Source organism: Pantherophis guttatus, chromosome 7 (assembly GCF_059756535.1).
Source record: "Pantherophis guttatus breed Tessera chromosome 7, ASM5975653v1, whole genome shotgun sequence".
In the NCBI taxonomy this organism is placed as follows: domain Eukaryota; kingdom Metazoa; phylum Chordata; class Lepidosauria; order Squamata; family Colubridae; genus Pantherophis; species Pantherophis guttatus.
The window spans coordinates 16,491,002-16,509,817 of NC_142069.1; the positions used below are offsets into that span (position 1 = coordinate 16,491,002).

Below are 18,816 nucleotides of genomic sequence, written 5' to 3' on the forward strand. Positions count from 1 at the left end.
TGATGGACTCAAGGAGTGAGTGGCGAAAAGCAGCATGGGTAGGGTAAAACCCAAAATGGCTAAAACTCATCTTTTCTCCTTCCTCCCCTCTCCTCCCCTCTCCTCCCCTTTCCTTCCCTTCCCTTCCCCTTTCCTTTCCTTCCCTTCCCTTCCCTTCCCATTCCATCCCTTTCTTTTCCTTTCTTTTCCTTTCCCCTTCTTTCCCCTTTCCTTCCCTTCCCTTCTCCCTGATCTATAGTTTGTTGACCAACTGAAAGACTTTATTTTATTTATCATTTATTAGTTCAATTTATATGCCGCCCTCCTCCGAAGGCTCATGGTGGCTTACAATGCACTTATAGCAATAGCCTTCTTATTAGGGCTTTTGGCCCCCCATAAGCGATGTTTCTACAAAGTCAGTTTATTACCCCCACAATCCGGGTCCTCAATTTACCTACCTCAGTAGGATGAAGGCTGAGTCAACCGTGAGCCTGGTGAGATTTGAACTCGCACTTATTGCAGGCAGCTGGCAGCTAAGGGCTACATAACAGCACTTAGTCCGCTGCACCACCAAGGCAACTTCTCTTGCCAGAGATATAAACTGAGCCTTACATGATTTCAAAGATCTCATCTAAAAGAGATGAGATTGTTAACCCTTAGTCTAATTTTATGCAGTCTTCATGAGAGAGAAAGTTAAAAGTGGTACCATAAAAAGAGAGTGCTTAATCCCACCTATTTTGAATCTGGTCTCCTCATGGCTTGTTTCACCCCTGCCTGGTATTTCCCATAGGGATTCCTCCAACAAATTATTCTTGCAGGAATGCACCCCTCAACATGGAAATGCTGCTCTTGGAGATCTATTCTTGACTTAAAACTTCTTCCCAAACTTTAACCTTTTCCTGAAGAATCCATCTTTTTCTTCCTGCAGAAATTGAATTGCTACCTTATTGATAACAATGGATTCATACTTATTTCCAAAACCTCTCAACAGGTAAGAAGGGATGAATGAGTGGCTCTTGATCTTATTTATCAGGAGAAAGACTAAATAGAACAGCCTGTATTTCCAAGGTTGCTCACATTTACCCTCCTGCAAAGCCTGGTATACAATTCTGAATGCCACCTGTTCTTCATATTGCAGAAAAAGAGAAATATTCATTACATGTGAGGTGATTATTTCAGCCACATTTAATCATTTGAAATAGAAACATCAAATAAATACATCAAATTATGTTCTTCTCCTAGCTGAATATACCTTGTTATACCCCATCAATGTTTGGAGTGCAACTCTGCCATGACACTCAAAGCCCCAGTGAAACAGAGCTTGCCATTAGACTACCGTGGCTGAGATTCCACCTCACATTGAAAGTGTAGGTTTTCATTGTTAGGAAGAATGGTATAGAGTTAAGTGCAAAACTCCTTCTTGAACCAGCATTGTGTGAAGACATTTCCATGGTCATATGGCTGGCACGACTATACACCAAGGCACATGGAACACAGTTACCTTCCCACCGAAGTGGTACCTATTTATCTACTCGCGTTTGCATGGTTTCGAACTGCTAGGTTGGCTGGAGCAGGAATGGGAGCTCACCCCAACATGCAGTATTTGGTGTCAACTTGCAAAGCTTTCAAGTTGCCATGAGCAGGAGGGAGGGAGAACTGAAGTGAATTCCATACATTTTTCTGACCGCAATCAGAAGGAGGGTGTTAGGTTTCACAGCCAGCCAAAGTGGTTAATTGGAGAATGTGATTTATGACATGGCCAGGGGGGAGGGGAGAGAGAGGGTCATAGGGAACGTAAATCTACGTGGGATCAGTCCTGACTGCATCCGAATATTGCCGGAATGTTGCTCCTAATAAATCACTATATTTCCTTTGAGTTTGGATCATGGCTCATGAATTAATTAGGGCATCTTTCGGAAACTTGGGTGTTGAATTGCCAACCTTTTGATCAACAAACACAGCTTTTTAACTGCTAGGCCAAAATTACCTGCTTTTTAAACTATGTTTAGATGCATATGAGTAAGTACTGAAGACTTTTAAGGAGCCTGTCAACTCCTATTTTGACAGAGTCAAGTCAGACTAAATGTATCTTAAGTAAACAAAATGTTTTGATAGATGTCGGAGATCTTCTTCACATACTAATGCATTATAATAATATTGAAACATGAATCAGGCACAATATTACTGCATCAACGTAAAGAATTGGGTAAAGAAAAGATAAGGAAAAGGAAGAAGGTTGCAGTGCCTTTCCAGGATTAGAACTGGAAAACACAAGAACATTAAGAAGGGAGCGTGTGCTTCCTATCCCATCAGAAACTTCCTTGGGCTAAAGTGACCTTAAACTACAAGGAGATTTGAACAAAATAGCTTAATTGCCTTGATACCTTCCATCTCAGCAGAGGCAGCACTATTTGAATAATACATCAAGTGTTCAAACCCTTTGCATTTATTCTTTCCTTCATCCTTACAAAGTAGGGCATTATTATTATCTTGCCCATTGAAGGCAACACATAATGGTTTGTCTAAAGCTTGCCTCAATCTCCAATGATCTGAAGCCTCACACTGTGTTCATACAGCATGCTCCAACCAGCAAGCTGTACAGATTTACTCATTTTCTGGGTACATTAACCAATGAACTGGATTTGCTTAACAAGCCCAGTCAACCACAAAAAGGAGGGGGGGGAGTTAACTCTAACAGGTTTAGCAAATTTGGTATTCATTTGCTATGCGTATGTAATCAGCCTGATTACAAGAACATAGATAGTGAGTTCAAAGCTAAACTGAGCATGGACTTCAGGTTTTTTTTCAATTTAATGTGTCTTACTGTGCTTTCACTTTTTCCCCAAACAACTTAAGTACATAGTTGAACATTATGCCCTTAAAGGCTCTTAGGGGGAGAGCCTTCTCTGTGGGGGCACCTACTATCTGGAATGAGCTCCCCCCGGAGATACGGAGGATCCCGGATCTGCGCACCTTCCGCCGCGTTTTGAAGACCTTTTTATTCCACCAGGCGGGCCTGGCCTAAACTTTTTCCCTCTTTTCTTTTTAAACATGCAAATTTTAATCTGTTTTTAAATGACTGGGGTGTTTTAATTTGTCTGGGCCAAATTGTCTAATTTGATTTTATCCTGTTTTTAAATTTTGTATTCATGTATTTTACTGTTTGGCTGTTCACCGCCTTGAGTCCTTCGGGAGTAGGGCGGTATACAAATCAAATAAAGATAAAGATAAAGCTACATAATAATCAGTAAGTACTTCAGCCTTGCAGCCTGTGGCAACATTCACACAGCAACTATAAACCTGGTTACTGAATTAACTCTTTTTCAGGTTCTCAAGATATAGTGAACTATAAACAAATCAGCAGTCTTGCTTGCAACATGCTAAGACACTTTTTTTTAAGCCTATTCAAACCAAGGATAACAATCAATTTTATCCTGTTGTATTATTACTGTTAGTTAGTCCTACTGTATTGCTATTGTATTACTGGTGAATATTAAACTCACCTGCTTAAGAATGCCCTGCAAAACAAAACTTACGATTTAAAAACTCTCCAGAAACTCTGTTTTTATATCATACCTGCTTGTGGTTGCAGATTGGAAAATTCTTGGGAGAAATAGATGGTTCTGTTACAACTCAACTCGCAAATATGGGAATGCTCAAAGAGTAAGTGTCATCATCTCTTCCTTATACTCACCTCCTTTCAAAGAAGACCCTGTTTGAAGCAAAATGCTTCACAGCATAAATATAATCAAAACAAGGATGGAGTTGTTTAAAGACCCATAGACACAAGAGGGTTAGCTACACTCAGAATCTTCCAATGCTAATTGTGTAGGATCAGAACGTGTCCATAGAGGAACCCAATGGCATGATAGGATAGAATGGAATGGAATGGAATGGAATGGAATAGAATAGAATAGAATAGAATAGAATAGAATAGAATAGAATAGAATAGAATAGAATAGAATAGAATAGAATAGAATAACAGAGGTGGAAGGGACCTTGGAGTCTTCTACTCCAACCCCCTGCTTAGGCAGGAAACCCTACACCACTTCAGACAAATGGTTTCCAACATATTATTTAAAACTTCCAGTGTTGGAGCATTCACAACTTCTGGAGTCAAGTTGTTCCACTGATTAATTATTCTAACTGTCAGGAAATTTCTCCTTAGTTTTAAGTTGCTTCTCTCCTTGATTAGTTTCCACCCATTGCTTCTTGTCCTGCCCTCAGGTGCTTTGGAGAATAGCTTGACTCCCTCTTCCTTGTGGCAGCCCCTGAGATACTGGAACACTGCTATCATATCACCCCAGTCCTTCTTTTCATCAGACTAGACATACCCGGTTCCTGCAGCCATTCTTCATGTTTTAGCCTCCAGTCCCCTAAGCATCTTTGTTGCTCTTCTCTGCACTCTTTCTAGAGTCTCCACATCTTTTTTACATCATGGCGACCAAAACTGAATGGGTAGGGTAAAGTTGTCATCTGATGAGAATTTCAAGCAGCAATTCTTTGCTGCCATCTAGTTGTTGTCTGCAATTTGGCATCTCAGATTTGGGAAGCTCTAGCCACCTGCTAGGTTCTTTCACCACTTTGAAAGAGCCACCATGGTTGCTAGTGGCCCCTGAGAGTGTTGTATGTGGGTGCGCGCAAGCCATAGGTTCCTTCAGTGTAGCCACTAGATTTCTAAATGAGAATTGATGTTGGGATGGGGATAAGAGCCGAGGTGGCACAGTGGTTAGAGTGCAGCTACTTCAGCTGACTGCTAGTTCAGCAGATCAGCAGATCAAATCTCACCGGCTCAAGGTTAACTCAGCCTTCCATCCTTCCGAGGTGGGTAAAATGAGGACCCAGATTGTTGGGGGCAATATGCTATTTAGTATACTGTCTTTGGTGTAAGCCGCCCAGAGTCCTCGGAGAATGGGCGGCATAGAAATACGAAAAATAAATAAATAAATAAATAAATAATTCCCCAGCAAGAACTTTGACTTGGGACCCAAATTGCTCTTCTTATGCTCTGAAAGTCCCATATTCCCAATAATACTAAAGACTAAAATAAAGAAAGCCAGGATGAAGATAGTGGACAATAGTGAAAGAGCCAGTTTGGTGTAGTGGTTAAGGCACCAGGCTAGAAAACAGGAGACCATGAGTTCTAGTCCTGAAAATCAGTGGGTGACTTTGGGCCAGAACATTCACTATCAGCCCAATTCACTTTACAGGGTTGTTGTGGGGAAACTAGGAGGAGGAAGGTGTGTTGGATGTGTTTCCCACCTTGAATTATTTGTAAAAATAATGAAGACAGAATATAAATAAATAAAATTCTGGTTTTGTTGTTGACTTTGTTCCCTATAATACATATTTGTTCTAAAGAACTGCAGGTATTGTCTCACTACTTTGGCAACTACGATATGCAAAGTACATTATTATAGGTGCAATCTATCTGTAATGATATAATAAAAAATCTTTGATCAGAGGCATTTCTGTTGACTAGCTCAGCCATTCTTAAGTTTATGCAGCATGTGAACAAATATTTAATATCAATATATTTCACCACCCATATTTTGAAATGCAGCTAAAAAGATGTGAAGAAAACAGTTTCAAACTCATACCTTTATGTCACATAACTGTCAGAAGTCAGACACACACAGTATTCCTATATTTTCAGAATAACCAATTCTGGTTTATTCATGCTTCAAACTTGGACACTTCATATATTATCAGTTCCAGCATGAAAATCAGAATGAAAAGGGCAGATGTTACCCTGTGGATCATCCCCACTTAATTACTTGCTATCTCAATCTCTTTGGTGCTTACAAACAGTGGTGGGTTCCTCCCGGTTCGGTCAGGTTCGGCCGAGCCGGTAGCGGTGACGATATGAGGTCACCGAACCGGTTCTCCCCCCCCGCCCTCCCCCCCACCCACGTTATTCTTACCTTTTATTTGGTCCCACCCCCAATCTATTGCTGCCTCCTGAGTCCCAGCTGATGACTAGAGGGAAAAAAACTGTTTAAACTCTTGCGGCGGGGCTTCAAAGGGCCGTCCTACAGCTGATCAGTGTTAAAAGCAATCAAATGAGTCGGGTCGTAATTGCGAGGACTGGTTGTAAGTGCGAGGACCTTCCAGAAATGAGTCTGACCAGCTAGCCATGCCCACCTAGTCACATGACCTCCAAGCCACACCCACAAAATAAGCCACGCCCACAGAACCGGTAGTAAAAAAATTTAGAACCCACCCCTGCTTACAAATACTAGTTTTACATTTGGTGTAGTATAGAAGTTTTGATTGCCAGTTGGTTTCAGGTTCAAAGACCACATTTCTGAGAAAGTCTGTTATCTGGGACCATTGAAATTCACTGCCACTCTCTGTAGATGAAAATAACATATGTTTGCCCTACAAACTAGTATGCAAAGGGTCCAAGTCAGGTACATGTAAGCAAAAAGGATACAAGGAGCACAGCCAGAGCTTTCTCGCATAACGTTCAGTACAATTTGAGTCTGGTCAAAGAAAATAACACAGCTGCTAGAGCTAGGTGGGAAAAGTGTCTGAGATGCAATTTGGAGTGAATAGCATAGTAGCTGTGGTTGTTTTGGTAAATAATATATAGTATTTTTCACATTGCAAGAGCACATTGCAAATGTAGTAAGAAATCTCTTCTTGGAATATAGCAGATAACACATTATACATAGTATTGAATCTTGCTGTGCAATATCCAGTTGGCGGCATAAATGTACTGTAGGTATTTGCTTAGAGTGAGAACTAAAGTCAGTAATGTGCATTAACTGAATTTAAATCTAGGCTAAAGTCATATGCAAGGCAGAAGAATATGTTTGCCCCAGAGGTGGGTTTCAGCAGCTTCTGACCAGTTCTGGGGAACTGGTAGTGGAAATTTTGAGTAGTTCAGAGAACCGGTAAATACTACCTCTGACTGGCCCTGCCCCCATCTATTCTCTGCCTCCGGAGTCCCAGCTGATCGGAAGGAAATGGGGATTTTGCAATAACCTTCCCCTGGAGTGGGATGGGAATGGAGATTTTACAGTATCTTTCCCCTGCCACACCCACCAAGCCACGCCCACAGAACCGGTAGTAAAGAAAATTGAATCCCACCACTAGTTTGCCCCTGGGGGATTGTAATGCACTTGTAGCGTATATGCCTTGATTAATTTCTGCCATTTCCACTAAAAAGGATCCTGAAGAGCAGAACTTTGAAGAAAACACTTTGAAATGCCATTGCTAAATCAAGCAGCCTTGGGGTGGGTAAACTGATAGCTGTTAGAATAAGGTGGAAATTCTACTCCAGTAGAATCCCCACCAGCCTTGCTAGGGAATTCTGGGAGTTGAAATCCACCCAACTTAAACTCGCCAAAGTTGAGAAACGCTGCTCTACACAACAGCTCACGGTCACTTTTGTGTTTCTGCAGGGTGAAGATGTTTGATTACCAAGCCATGTGTAAAGTGCCCCATCACCATCACAGTGGTGCCCGTCCTCTTCTCAGCGTAAGTATCTCCATATCATAAACCACCATCATGAAGTCACAGTGGAGGCTTGGCGCCTAGAACAGAACGATGCAAAGAAGCTCATAAATGCTTTTCTTTCTGATGAGATTGGTTGTTTTTGTTCTTCCAGAACAAAAGGGAAAAAAAAAAATAGAATATAGACTCATAGAGGTGGAAAGGACCTCACAGTTCTTCTGGTCAAACACCTGTTTAAGGCAAGAGACCTTATATCATCCTGGTCAAATGATTGCCCTGTCTATTTTTGAAAACCTCCAATGATGGAGCACCCACAACTCCTGGAGGCAAGCTATTCTGTTGATTAATTGTTCTTACTGTCAGAAAATTTCTCCTTCCTCCTGCAGACAAAGGCAGATAAAGAAGACATGGCATGTCCATCTATGTATGTTTTTTTTTTTTCCATTCTATAATTGGCAGAGCATTCTGAAAGAAAAAAAGCTGTACAGGCCACTACATACATCTGAGCATCTGTACATGAAGACTAGCAAGGAATTAGACCAGGGCTGACAAATTCGCGACCCGCAGGCCAGATGCATCATGTGCTGGCCACGCCCACACCTGGTTTAGCGAAGGTGGGGGGAAGCCACGATATGTTACATGACGATGCTGTGACAACACAAGTTTGACACCCCTGAATTAGACAGTCCTTTAGAACAGGGTGGGATTTCTACTTTGTAATCATTGTGTTGGTGGACAAATTGGTCAGTGTTGAAGATAAACTTTCCGCAGCCAAGTTCAAAAGCCTTGAGTTCTATGAGAAAGGATTCTTGTGAAATTGCTGGATTTCATGCAGGTAACATTAGATTTCCACGGTCATTTGGCTTCCAGTCCACGCACTCTGCTAGAGCAGAAGTAAAAACAATGGGCACTTGAAGGAAGTATTATGAATATCATCGTCTGGAGTTCCTTAATGGAAGAAGGGATGTAAATCACTCCCTTCATTTGTTCATTTTCTGAGTCGTACTTGGCAATTGGGTGCAATTAAAACCTGAGCAAATGAGGTTCATGCAGAAGGAATAAGCCAAGTTTTTTTGGGGTGAGGGGCAGGGAGAGAGAGCACTTTTAAGATGAATTGGCTGAGTACTCCAGCCTTGATTCTGTGATCTCTCCCATGAGTTATTTGTACTGGACAAGTGACAGCGCATATATATTAATTTAGAGAAGATGGATGTTACCAAGCAAATTCATTCTAGGTTGGGAAAGTGAAGGGTGAACTTTTCATTCTTTCGGTTCTTGCTTTATATGTGCATTTGTTTCTTTAGCAAATAAACCATATATGGCTCAAATTACAGTAATTACATTGGACCATCTAGAGCAGGGGTGGGTTCTAAATTTTTTTACTACCGGTTCTGTGGGTGTGGCTTATTTTGTGGGCGTGGCTTGATGGTCATGTGACAATTCTTTAGGATTTAGCAGAGGTACTGGTCTACCAGGCTTTTAACTGCTTGCAGAGCTGTACCGGTCTACTCATTTGTTTTTGCAGGCACTGGTCTACCCATTTATTTTTGCAGGCACCGGTCTACTCATTTGTTTTTGCAGGCACTGGTCTACCCATTTATTTTTGCAGGCACCGGTCTACTCATTTATTTTTGCAGGCATCAGTCTACTCATTTGTTTTCTTTTAACCCTGATCAGCTGTGGGGCGGCCCTTTGAAGCCCGGCGGCAAGAGTTTAAACAGTTTTTTCCCTCTAGCCGATCAGCTGGGACTCAGGAGGCAGCAATAGATTGGGGGTGGGGCCAAATAAAAGGTAAGAATAATGCAGGGGTGGCGCAGGGGGCAGAACCAGTTTGGTGATGTCATATCATCACCGCTACCGGCTTGGCAGAACCGGGAGGAACCCACCACTGATCTAGAGCCATATTTGATTAGCAAACTCTTAAACCTACTAGCTCCATTCTATACAGAAAATCCAGAAAAAAACTGTTAGCTCCCAGAAATTTTTTAATAGGTTCCTTTACCTAGTAACAATAAGATTTTCTACTATGATTGAATTGATTTGTTCTATTTGGCTGAGTTTAACTAATTTGCAAAGACACAATTCGGTGTAGTGGTTAAGGCATCAAGTTTGAAACTGGTAGACCGAGTTCTAGTCTCACCTTAGGCACAAAGCCACCTTGGGCCAGTCACTTTCTTTCAACCCTAGGAAGCAGACAATGGCAAACTACTTCTGCAAAATTTTGCTAAGAAAATGGCAAGAAGTTATTCAGCTGTTTCCAAGAATTGGACACAATTGAACAGAAGAAGAAAAAACATTTATATTATGTTAACAATGAAGGACCTTTACTAGAATGATATTGTCTTTATAAACAGACCCAGTGGTGGGATTCAGCCAGTTCGCACCTATTCGGGAGAACTGATTGTTAACTTTCTAAGCAGTTCGGAGAACTGGTTGTTGGAAGAAACCTTATTTTGTTTTTTCCCACTTTACAGGGCTAATCCTGTAAGGAAGGCAGGAAGGAAACATTTTGGTGTTGTTTCTAGCCTAATCTTTATTGCCCTCCTTACAGAAACTGCCTCACTGGTTAACCTTATTACATTGTAACAGCTAAGGCGAAGCGCCCATCAACGTGAGTGACATTGAGCTGGCCACGCCCACACAGTCACATGACCACTGAGCCACGCCTACCCAGCTGGTCATTAGGGCAGAGAATCGGTTGTTAAATTATTTCAAGCCGAGGTGGCGCAGTGGTTAGAGTGCAATACTGCAGCTACTTCAGCTGACTGCTAGTTCAGCAGATCAGTGGATCAAATTTATTATTTATTTATTTATTTATTATTTGGACTTATATGCCGCCCTATCTCCAAAAGGACTCAGGGCAGCTCAGAACAATAAAACACACAAAGTTCAATTTTTTTAAAAAAATACTCAATAAAACTATAAAAACCATTAAAATCCCCTCTAAAACCCCTTCAGTCCAAGCAGGCCAGGCAAAATAGCCATGTTTTAAGGCCACGGCGGAAAGAGCGAAGGTCAGGGGCCACCCGGAGCCCCGGGGGAGCTGATTCCACAGGGTATATGCGCCCACAGAGAAGGCCCGCTCCCTAGGGGTCGCCAGCCAACATTGTCTGGCCGACGGCACCCCAAGGAGGCCCTCCCTGTGGGAACGCACCGGGCGATGGGGAGCTGTCGCTGGCCACAGATGGTCCACCTAATACCCCGGGCCTAAGCCATGTAGGGCTTTGTAGGTGATTACCAGCACCTTGAATCTCACTGGCTCAAGGTTGACTCAGCCTTTCCGAGGTGGGTAAAATGAGGACCCAGATTGTTGGGGGCAATATGCTATTTAGTATACTGTCTTTGGTGTAAGCCACCCAGAGTCCTCGGAGAGTGGGTGGCATAGAAATATGACTAATAAAAATAAATAATAAAAAAATAATTTGAATCCCACCACTGGACAGACACTTCTTCCTTTCTTTTTATTCAAACTGATCTCAAGTCTCATAAGATGGTTGCCTCTTTGTCTTTAAGGTTGAATTGCATATGTGTGGAAATGCAAGGACCTTTTAACCACATACAGCACATCATCAATTATACATCCTGAAGATGATAGTGTTAGTTTGGCTTCATTTGTCTGGTCAAAATGAGGAAGACTTAGATTTATAGCAAAAGTAGCTCAGAAGTATTCATAAGAAGGCAAAGTCAATGTTAATGTAAAATTAATGTAACCCATCATTATATCATTATTCCTACTGTGACAAAAAAAACCTGGTAGCTTTATTACCCAAAATACTTTCAGTTTTGTTAAAAGAGTGTAGAGAAGAGCAACAAAGATGATTAGGGGACTGGAGGCTAAAACATATGAACGGTTGCTGGAATTGGGTATGTCTAGTTTAATGAAGAGAAGGACTAGGGGAGACATGATAGCAGTGTTTCAATATTTCAGGGGCTGCCACAAAGAAGAGGGAGTCAAGCTATTCTCCAAAGCACCTGAGGGCAGGACAAGAAGCAATGGGTGGAAACTAATCAAGGAGAGAAGCAACCTAGAACTAAGGAGAAATTTCCTGACAGTTAGAACAATGAATCAGTGGAACGACTTGCCTCCAGAAGTTGTGAATGCTCCAACACTGGAAGTTTTTAAGTAGAGATTGGACAACCATTTGTCTGAAGTGGTGTAGGGTTTCCTGCCTAAGCTAGAAACTAGAAGACCTCCAAGGTTCCTTCCACCTCTGTTATTCTATTCTATTCTAAAATGAACAATATGTTCAGTACTACGTGATCCAAAACAGCTGTTTAGGGGAGGTATTGATTGTTCAGCTCCACAAATAACTGGATTTTTTTTTCTTATATACATAATCTTTTAAGCTTTTTCCACTAGAAAAACTTTATTTTCAAAATATTTTATATATTTTCTCTTAAATGTCCTGATTTATCATTAATAGAAAAGACAACTGATTTGGATACATTTTATATAATTCCTGCAGATTCTTAAAGAAAGCCATTTAAGTTATTAAGGGAAACAAAAATTGAAATTGTGCACTATGTAAGATGCTTACAGCTTTTTCTTTTGAGACTTAGTCGTTCTTTTTTCAACAGCCAATTTATACATTATTGGCAGCAGCAAAATGGATGATCACCGATTTCTTCATGTGAGTATGAATGTTTGGGAATTCTAGCGGAAAATTGCATCTGAAGAAATTATGTTTCAGCATTTAATCAGTATGTTAAGCATTGAATGTTTGAGGTCCTTAGATTAAGCATATTCTTAACTGTTTATAATATTGTTGTTCTGAAATTTTATTGTAATAGGAAAATTAATAAGAAAATATTAAAGCAACTTCAAAGTGCCCAGCAGTGTTAAGAAATATACAATTTCCCCTACAGGGTATTGACCAGTTAAAATAAGACTGCAATTCCCAGCATGGAGATGTTGCAATACTTTGATGTAAATCAAGAAGTATCTACGAGTCTTCAGAATTACTCTTCATTTCTCCAATTCAGCCAACTGGGTGTTCTAAAGTGATCTGTGTGAATAGAATAGAATAGAATAGAATAGAATAGAATAGAATAGAATAGAATAGAATAGAATAGAATAGAATAGAATAGAATAGAATAGAATTCTTTATTGGCCAAGTGTGATTGGACACACAAGGAATATGTCTTTGGTGTATATGCTCTCAGTGTACATAAGAAGAACAAAATAAATTCATCAAGAATAAAAAGATACAACACTTAGTGATAGTCAAAATTATTAATAAGCTATCAAATTGTACTAGGAAACAAATAAAAACAATATAATTGAAAGATACAAGCAATATAGTTATAGTAATAAGTGGGAAGCGATAGATACTAGTAAGGAAGAGAAGAATAATAGTAATGCAGCCTTAGTGAATAGTTTGACAGTGTTGTGGGAATTAGTTGTTTAGCAGAGTGATGACATTTGGGAAAAAACTGTCCTTGTGTCTAGTTCTTCCGGTGTGCAGTGCTCTATAGCGTCTTTTTGAGGGTAGAAGTTGAAACAATTTATGTCCAGGATGCGAGGTGTCCATAAATATTTCACAGCCCTCTTTTTGACTTGTGCAGTATACAGGTCCTCAACGGAAGACAAGTTGGTAGCAATTGTTTTTTTTCTGCAGTTGTATTCTAATGATTTGGAAAGAGGTCATTCTGTTCCTGGGCACGTGTATTAAGGCCATTTCCTTTACCTGCCACTTTATCAATGGGAGACCAGGGATTTTTAGTAAGAAAGATTTGCTAATAATAGAGACATCTGGGGCAGAATCATTCAATGATGCTGCGAGTCTCAGATGAAAAGGTTGTCTCCAAATGCCTCTGAGCATGGAACCAGATTCCAAGATACTTGCAGAGATTAATTTGTCAGGCATACTCAACAGCTGTTGCTGTATATCACATACCAGTGATTCACTATGGTCAAACAGATGGTTTTCAAGGTGACTGAGAATATTTCCCTCCCAGCTTCTGAGAGCACAGAGTTAATGATAGTCTTGCCACTGGAATGGCTACTAATTTTTATGAGAATTAAGACGCAATTACCCAGTCAAAAAGTAAGGAAGAAGGATTTTTAAATGCCTGGTTCAGGCAAGAAACAAGTGTAGCTTCAAGGCAAATTTTAAGCAGCAAATCAGAAGTACCTGCCTGTTTTACAACAGCTCTGCCCTTCTGGGCTGACATAAACTACTTCATATTTCTCTTCTTTGACAGATTCCTTTTGGAATTTAACATTTTTAGTTTCTGGCACACGGATAACTTGGCTGATGGTGAGTATGCAGGATTACCGAAAATACATAGCAGCCACAACGTTTGGATGAAAAAGTTATAAGCCGCAGCGGTTTTCACATTTTGTTACCACCGGTTCGCCCCACATGTGCACGCTCACTTCACACGCACACACATCTTCTGGGCATGAGCCCGGCCTTCCGTGCATGCGCCCGGTCTCAGAAAGGTGCCTAGCGCCGGGGTGGGTGGGTGGGTGGGCCCACCAGCGATCTCCGCCGCTACCAATTCGCCTGAACCAGTATGAACCGGCTGAATACCACCTCTGGTTATAAGTAATAATGCAATCTAGCACAGCCTGAAAATTGTTAGTGTTAAGGATATTACATTTGGATTCCATTCATCTCATTTTTACCTCAGCATTAATTTGGCAAGGATTAATGGCATCGATTACTGTGGTACCTTAGATACATAGTCTGTAGCAGGCTGTCACAGAAGATAGGCAGAAGACCATTGAAAATTGTCAGTGAAACTGTTCATTTATTCCAATTTGCTCAGGTATTTTAGTTGGATACATGAGGAAGTATCAATAGTGGACACTAGTGGTGAAATCCAATTTTTTTTACTACCGGTTCTGTGGGAATGGCTTGGTGGGTGTGGCTTGGTGGGCATGGCTTGGTGGGCATGGCAGGGGAGGGATACTGCAAAATCTCCATTCCCACCTCACTTCTGGGGGAAGGATATTGCAAAATCTCCATTCCCACCCCACTTCTGGGGGAAGGATACTGCAAAATCCCCATTCCCACCCCACTCCTGGGGGAAGGATATTGCAAAATCTCCATTCCCATCCCACTCTGGGGCCAGCCAGAGATTATATTTGCCGGTTCTCTGAACTTCTCAAAATTTTTGCTACCGGTTCTCCAGAACCTGCTGGATTTCACCCCTGGTGGACACCAAAAAAACCCTAAATCAGAAGTACACTAACATAAGATCTTTGGCTTGTATTAACTGGAAGAAGTTCTCATGGTTCATAAATTATTAAAATTATAAAAATGGTCAACTTTATTTTTTTCTTTTTAAAGAATAAAGTTCTAGTCTTGTTGATTATAGATTATGCATAATGAAAAAAGCAAATCAGAAAAGTGAAAAAACGAGAGAATAATTTTTTAAAATATATCCTGAATTTCCAAAGTGTTATTAATGTTAAGTACTTTTTTTAAAAAAATCCACAGTAACAATTTAAAAAAAAAACCTGTATCACATGTTGGGTCATAAATACATACATTTCCCCAAATCTTGACAATCATCACATTAACCATATAAATTGTGCTTAAGATAGTTACATAGAAAGAGAGTGAGACAGATAGGCAGAGAGAATGCACACGTTATTTACATATTTATTTTCCCATAAATAGGTAAATAAATTGATACCAATTCAAAAGCAAAAGTTACAACTTGAAAATAAAACAGTATAATGAGGTCAGTGTTTACGTTAACCTTTCATAATTGGTCATGGCAAGAATGGTGGAACAATCTTCATTTTAATAGTTTTCTAAAATCTAATCGAGGTTTAGATTGGAGGAGGCTGACAATGCTAAAAAATACTGTATAAAATTTCTCCTATTGGTTGTTGTCTAATTAAAAAAAAGACTCCAATTCCCAGCATGGAGACTCTGATGTAAATCAAGGAGTATGTGGCCCGAACTCATTGGTAGCCTCACATTGCAATGAACAAGGACATACATTCAATTTCGCAGCTACTAAGATTGTTGGTTGAGCAGATACAAAGATAGCCAGGGAAATGAATGAAGCTGGGAAACAGGCTCCTTGAACAGGAGTGCTGATTTATCACCAGATTATTGGGTATTTAGGAGCTGAGGACTTGGCAGCACAAGGAAACAACAACCAGTGGAAAAAAGCATACATTCTGGTAGAGAGAAGTTCCCTGGGGGTGGGTTCCATCACAAGTCCAAAAGCTCAGAAGACTAAACCTCTGGTCCCAATGACCGACCCAGATTGGACCCTGCAAGGCTGAATCTCCAAGAGAATAATTTCCCACAGAATGGGGATTGACAGCATAAAGATCTGTTGTCTAGGAATGACTCAGGGAGAGAAGGCCCTCAACAGAACCTTTCTGAGTGGACACCTTCACTTTTTATTTATTTATTTATTTATTTTTAAATTTGTATACCGCCCTTCTCCCTGAGGACTCAGCGCAGTGAACAGCCAAGTAAAAGCATAAACTACAAACATTAAAATACAATTAAAAAGATATATATAAATTTGGCCCCATGATTAAAAACAATAACAAACAATTAAAAACATTTAAAAAGTGTTAGGCCAGCCCAGCTTGCTGGAAAAAGAAGGTTTTAAGGGCACGGCGGAAGGCACCGAGGTCTTGGATTCTCCTTATCTCTGGGGGCAGCTGATTCCAGAGGGTAGGTGCCTCCACAGAGAAGGCCCTCCCCCTGGGGGTCACCAGCCTACATTGTTTGGCTGATGGCACCCCGAGGAGGCCCTCTCTGTGGGAGCGCACAGGTCAATGGGAGGCCGTCGGTAGCAGCAGGCGGTCTCAAAGATAACTACGTCCTATGCCATGGAGCGCTTTAAAGGTGATAACCAACACCTTGAAGCGCAAAGCAATCCTGGATGTATCCCAGTACCCCATGCAGAGCTTAAAAGGTAATGGCACATACTTTGAATTGGGCCCAGAAACCTACTTCGAAGTGCTGGGTCATCACTTTTAAAACCTTTATAGCACAGCATTGGGATACCTCATATAGAATAGTTGTGACCTTGTATAGCTTTAACCACCATATCATCATATCATTTCTTTCTCTTTCTTCATTTTCCATCCCCCTCCCCCCTTTTTCATGTTTCTTCACAATAATGTTGTGTCATCATCTTGTGGACATGTCATGATGGACTCATTCTCATCATTTCTTACGCCATGTGAACAATACAGCCAAATCCGTTTTTCATCATGGTAAGTAGTGTTGTCATACAAAGAGTTTTGTCTTCTGAATCAGAAGATTTGCATGAGATTTAACAACGAAGTTCATAATATCACAATTTAGGCGTATTCTAATTAAATCTTTCAAGATGAAACAGGAATATAACTTTCTACTTGATTATCAGGCCACAATTCAATGGAAGTTAAATATATATATATATATATATTTTCATGTCTTCTTGTCCAGTTTGATAGCAGCATAACCACGCATGACATATATAGATGCAGCTGGGGCAAAATATATAGATTTTCCTACACAACTTCATAACATCAATGGGTGTTGTATGGAACAGGTTATTACTGTCCATAAAAATCAAAATCAATGGCAGAATAAAAAAAATGAGAAAATAGAAGAGTGAGGGTTCTTTTATATATTACTAAGATGAATCTTCCACTCATTCTTCTAAGTCTTCCATCTTAACATCTATTTTTTTCATTTTTACATTTTTCAGATTGGAAAAAAAAGAAGAAGAATTTTCTTCATGGCTTTCCCATAGTTATATTCATTCAGTTTTTGCATGTTTTTAAACTACATTCACATGTTACACATAGTCCTCAACTTATAACCCAGTTTCTTAACAACTATTTGAAGTTGCAATGGACCCAAAAAAAGATACGTTCTGGATTCAAAGTTCTGATAACTGTCCTCCCTGGTCGTGTGGTTGCAGTTTGGGCACTCAGCAACTGGTCCACATTTACAGCCATTTGCAGTGTCCACGATTTACATATTTTGCCAGAAAGCAACATTTACCTCTGGTAAAAAAAATACCCATTGCAGACAATGAGTTTGCTTAACAACCACAGGGTCACTCAGAACCATCGCAAAAATGTCAATCATATGATGACCCGCTTCAGGATTTACAACTATAATTCCAGGCTCATTTATGGTTGTAAGTGGAAGACTATCTATATATGAATATACGGCTCTGCTGTCAGACCTTCAGGATAGACCAGATCATTAAACAGAGTAGAACTAAATTTTATTGAGATAGGTTATAATAGCAGAATCTTCCAAACCTGATTGTGCTTTTTACCTCCCCTTCCTTTTGTATGTCCCACTGAATTAGAGAGGAGTTGCCTGAGTCTCTTCTGAATATTCACTTGTTTCCCAGGACTTAAAGGATGTTTCAGCCGTCTTTCCTTACATAACAATTCTTGCCTATTTCCAGGCGTGGGATTCAAAAATTTTAGCAACCGGTTATCTGCCCGGTTGCTGGGTGGGTGTGGCCATGGTGGGAGTGGCCTACTCAGCCTCCTGCACCATGGCGGGGGGGGCTTTTCGCCCTCCCCAAGCTCCGGAGGCTTTCCTTGAACCTCCAGGAGGGCGAAAATCAGTCTCCCCTAGGCCCATTTCTGGACTTCTGGAACTGCTGGGAGGCCCATTTTTCGCCTGCCTCAGGCTCCGGAGGCTTTTTTCAAGCCTCCAGGATGGCAAAAATGGCCTCCTGCGGGCTCCGGAGGCCGGAAACGGGCCCATTTCTGGACTTCCGGAACTTCAGGGAGGCCCGTTTTTCACCCTCACAGAGTGGGCCCTGCACTTACCTGGCAGCCAAAATGGGTGGAGACTCCTGGGAGTGGCAGGGCAAGTTGGGCGGGGCCAGTAAAATTAGCATGCAGTTCGCCCAAACCAGTCCAAACCGGCTGAATCCCACCCTTGCCTATTTCCCTCAAGGTCCTATCCCTAGTAAAATTGATCATTGAATAGATAGCATATTGAAGTAGAATTCTTTATTGGCCAAGTATGACTGGGCACACAAGGAATTTGTCTCCGGTGCATAAGCTCTCGGCATGCATACAAGCAGCAATCATGATCATAATCATAAAATACAATCATCATAAATCATAAGATACAAATTCAGTGATAGTCATAGGATATGTAGTCATAGGTAAGACGGCAAGAGGAGCCCCGTCTTGTTCCATGTGCCCCAAAATAATAAGACCTCCCCGAAAATAAGGCCAAGTGCTTATTTCAGAGTTCAAAAAAATATAAGACAGGGTCTTATTTTTGGGGAAACACAGTATTTGCAAATGATAGTCTTGCAATTGCTATTCTTTAACAAACATTGCACTTCCACTGAGGCTGACCCAGGCCCTGTTGGATCAGTGATTTTTTCCCTCCTGGCAACCAGATTATGTATTAACTGGAC

General features: G+C 40.8%; 1 protein-coding gene across 1 annotated transcript in view; it reads left to right on the forward strand.

Moving 5' to 3' along the window:
- The window catches only part of CACNA2D4 (calcium voltage-gated channel auxiliary subunit alpha2delta 4), a 202,427-nt gene that overhangs the window by 172,319 nt on the left and 11,292 nt on the right, over window positions 1-18,816 (forward strand). Inside the window, exons 32-37 of the mRNA XM_087873504.1 lie at window positions 908-970; window positions 3,572-3,642; window positions 7,389-7,464; window positions 12,019-12,071; window positions 13,645-13,700; window positions 16,622-16,642. Coding sequence (XP_087729630.1) covers window positions 908-970; window positions 3,572-3,642; window positions 7,389-7,464; window positions 12,019-12,071; window positions 13,645-13,700; window positions 16,622-16,642 — 340 coding nt within the window. The remainder of the gene's footprint in view (window positions 1-907; window positions 971-3,571; window positions 3,643-7,388; window positions 7,465-12,018; window positions 12,072-13,644; window positions 13,701-16,621; window positions 16,643-18,816) is intronic.